At 41.5% G+C, this 2,738-nt stretch overlaps 1 protein-coding gene across 2 annotated transcripts; it reads left to right on the forward strand.

The window, feature by feature from the left end:
* LOC111652286 (N-alpha-acetyltransferase 50) lies at positions 1–2,560 on the forward strand. 2 transcript variants are annotated; one of them, XM_023402513.2, is made up of 5 exons: positions 1–115; positions 1,535–1,671; positions 1,822–1,941; positions 2,032–2,098; positions 2,249–2,560. In XM_023402513.2, exons 1-5 carry the CDS (start codon positions 108–110, stop codon positions 2,424–2,426), a joined length of 510 nt encoding a protein of 169 aa, XP_023258281.1. In that variant the 5' UTR covers positions 1–107; the 3' UTR covers positions 2,427–2,560. The 2 variants fall into 2 exon arrangements, with proteins under 2 accessions (XP_023258281.1, XP_023258288.1); XM_023402520.2 differs by having other exon boundaries at positions 1,538–1,671.
* The last annotated feature ends 178 nt before the right edge of the window (positions 2,561–2,738 follow it).

Genomic DNA, 2,738 nt, shown 5'->3' on the forward strand with positions numbered 1-2,738 from the left:
AAAACGGGAGGCATCCCTGACCCTAACTCTGTCAAAATTTCTCCTTTTTACCCCAAACATCGGTAAAGTTCAGCCTCATCGAAAATAAGGGATAATACCTGTTTACAATGAAAGGGTGAGTGTAAGCTTTTGGGTCACGAATAAGTAGCTTAGCACGAGTAAAGTTTTTCATGTCTATTTTTTTCTACAAGGGAGGCGGGGAGGAGACGGCGAGGCTAGCTAGCTAGCTTGCTAAGCTACTTTTATTTTGGTGTAGGACAAAAAATACAAACGACAGCACCGTTACCGAAACGGTTTTGTCACGGATATTCTCGTTAAGTTAAGCCGCTAGTCGTTTCGTTTCGGTCGCGACTAAGCAAAGTTAGCTAGCAAGCTGTTACTGGGAAGCTGAGTCAGTAAACCCAATGTAGCTAAGCTAAACAGACAGATCCTGGACCTCAGATAATATGTGTGCTTGCGTCAAAATCGACAGCAGCTCCGTTAAATTTCGGCTAAGGGAGCGTAGCCAAGTCAGGTAACTAAGTTATAAGAGAATTTGCTGAGCAGGTAGTGTATGTTGGTCAACTGTGTCAGCAAACGTTAGACCAACTTCAGAGTTTGTGGCAGCTTGCTGTGTGTAACTTGATCTGTCAAAGTAACGCACTAGCAATGATGCCTCACGTTTTGGCTTACACATTTTTGGCAAAGGTGTCGATTCTCAGATAACGCGAGGACGATTAACGCTGTACTGGGTTAATTGTTCAGATAGGATTTCACAGACTTTACCGTCTGAAGCGTGGACGGATGCTGGCTCTGTAAATCTCGATGAACAACACACGTGACCAACAACTGTTTTTGGATGTGTATTCGTCCTAAAAATACCACAGTGAACCCCTCAACCAGGCAAACTGGACTGTCGTGTTTGGATCAACAAGACACAAATCAAAGTTCTTTAAAATAGAATATGTAACTGTTCATTTTTAGCAGGTCCCGTATCCATCCCACTTTGCTGTGGATTGCCATCTGTGAAGTGGCACACCTTCCACCTACTCTGGATTGCCTGTCACGTGACCATACTCAGGGGATTAATTATGGCTGCACTAATGAGCATTTTAATCATCAATTTATCTGGCATGTCATTTTTTTGTGACTAATTGAAATTGATGAAAGATACCCATCACAGGTTCCTAAAGCACAACATCCACAGATAGCTTATTTTGTCTGACCAACAATCCAAAGATTTTAAGTTCACTATTGCGGAAGTCAAAGAAAAACGTCAAATCCTTACAATTCAGAAGATGCAACTCAGTAATCTTCCCTAGTTTAGCAAGAAAATTACCTAAAAGATTAATCAGTTATCAAAATAGTTGCTAGTTTGGGAAAGTTTGAAGGGAAAAAAAAGATTCAGAGTACTACTAAGTTATCAAGATCCTGTGGCATCCTATTGTCATTTTCACTCCTGTACAATTGCTCTTTAATGCATTTTGAGTCAAATAATCCTGAACATAATGGTGTACCCGTTGTCAGTTATTTGACCGTTTTGCTCTTGTTCCAGTAGCCGGATCGAGCTGGGGGATGTTACGCCCCACAACATTAAGCAGCTGAAACGCCTGAACCAGGTCATCTTCCCTGTGAGCTACAACGACAAGTTTTACAAAGATGTACTGGAAGTGGGAGAGCTTGCAAAGCTAGGTAAGACTGATGTAACTCGCATAACTTCAAATAAATCCTTTTTAAAGATTGCATGACTCTACTAGAAGTTATTACTGTTTAGGTTGTAAGACATGAGAGATTCCCTGTCTGTTGGTGGTGTTTCAGTGTTACCACTTCCTTCTTTTGCAGCATACTTCAATGACATTGCAGTGGGTGCTGTGTGCTGCAGAGTGGACCACTCTCAGAACCAGAAGAGACTGTACATTATGACACTCGGCTGTCTAGCACCCTACCGTAGACTTGGAATTGGTAAGGAGCTCTGAATCTCTAGAAAACGTTAAAATGCACTTTGTGATCTTGTGTTTTGTTTTTCAAACTTTGTCTTTGTGTCTCTGTCAGGTACAAAGATGCTGAATCATGTGCTAAACATCTGTGAGAAGGATGGCACTTTTGACAACATTTACCTGTGAGTTTTTTGCCTCAACCTGCAGTTGACACATATTTTCAGGGTAGATTAATAGTAAGCATAAATCAATATATTCTGTTGTTAACTGTTACTTTTTGACAAAGTCCTCTGTTTGACCACTAACTTAAATCCTTTTTCCCCTACCCACAGTCATGTGCAGATCAGCAATGAGTCAGCCATTGACTTTTACCAGAAGTTTGGCTTTGAGATCATCGAAACAAAAAAGAATTACTACAAGAGGATAGAGCCCGCAGATGCCCATGTGTTGCAGAAGAGCCTGCGCAGCCCATGTGCACCCCCCACCGGAGAGCTTCAGAAGGCAGAGTAGGAGCACATCATGGAAAGAGCACAGATGTGCCTGCCTCCACAGAAACAGAACTGTGACAAATGCCCCAGGGTCGACACATTCAACACTTTCTTCAAAGGACGCTAAAAAGAGAAAACAAATTTAAAGTACAAAAATTGCTGCATTTATTTTGCAAAGGGGTCCCCTTTGATTTTTGCATATTTTATTGCTCCCCTTCCCTCATACAGATAATGACAGAAATGAAATGACAAAATGACAAAAAAGCTCAGTATCCAGAAGTGTTCCTATTGACAACGTTGCCAACTTCAGACAGTTTTAGACATGGTGGAGGGG

This window comes from Seriola lalandi, unplaced genomic scaffold (genome assembly GCF_002814215.2).
Source record: "Seriola lalandi dorsalis isolate HSWRI2012SDOR001 ecotype SW California unplaced genomic scaffold, Sedor1 jcf7180001973526, whole genome shotgun sequence".
Taxonomy (NCBI): Eukaryota; Metazoa; Chordata; class Actinopteri; order Carangiformes; family Carangidae; genus Seriola; species Seriola lalandi.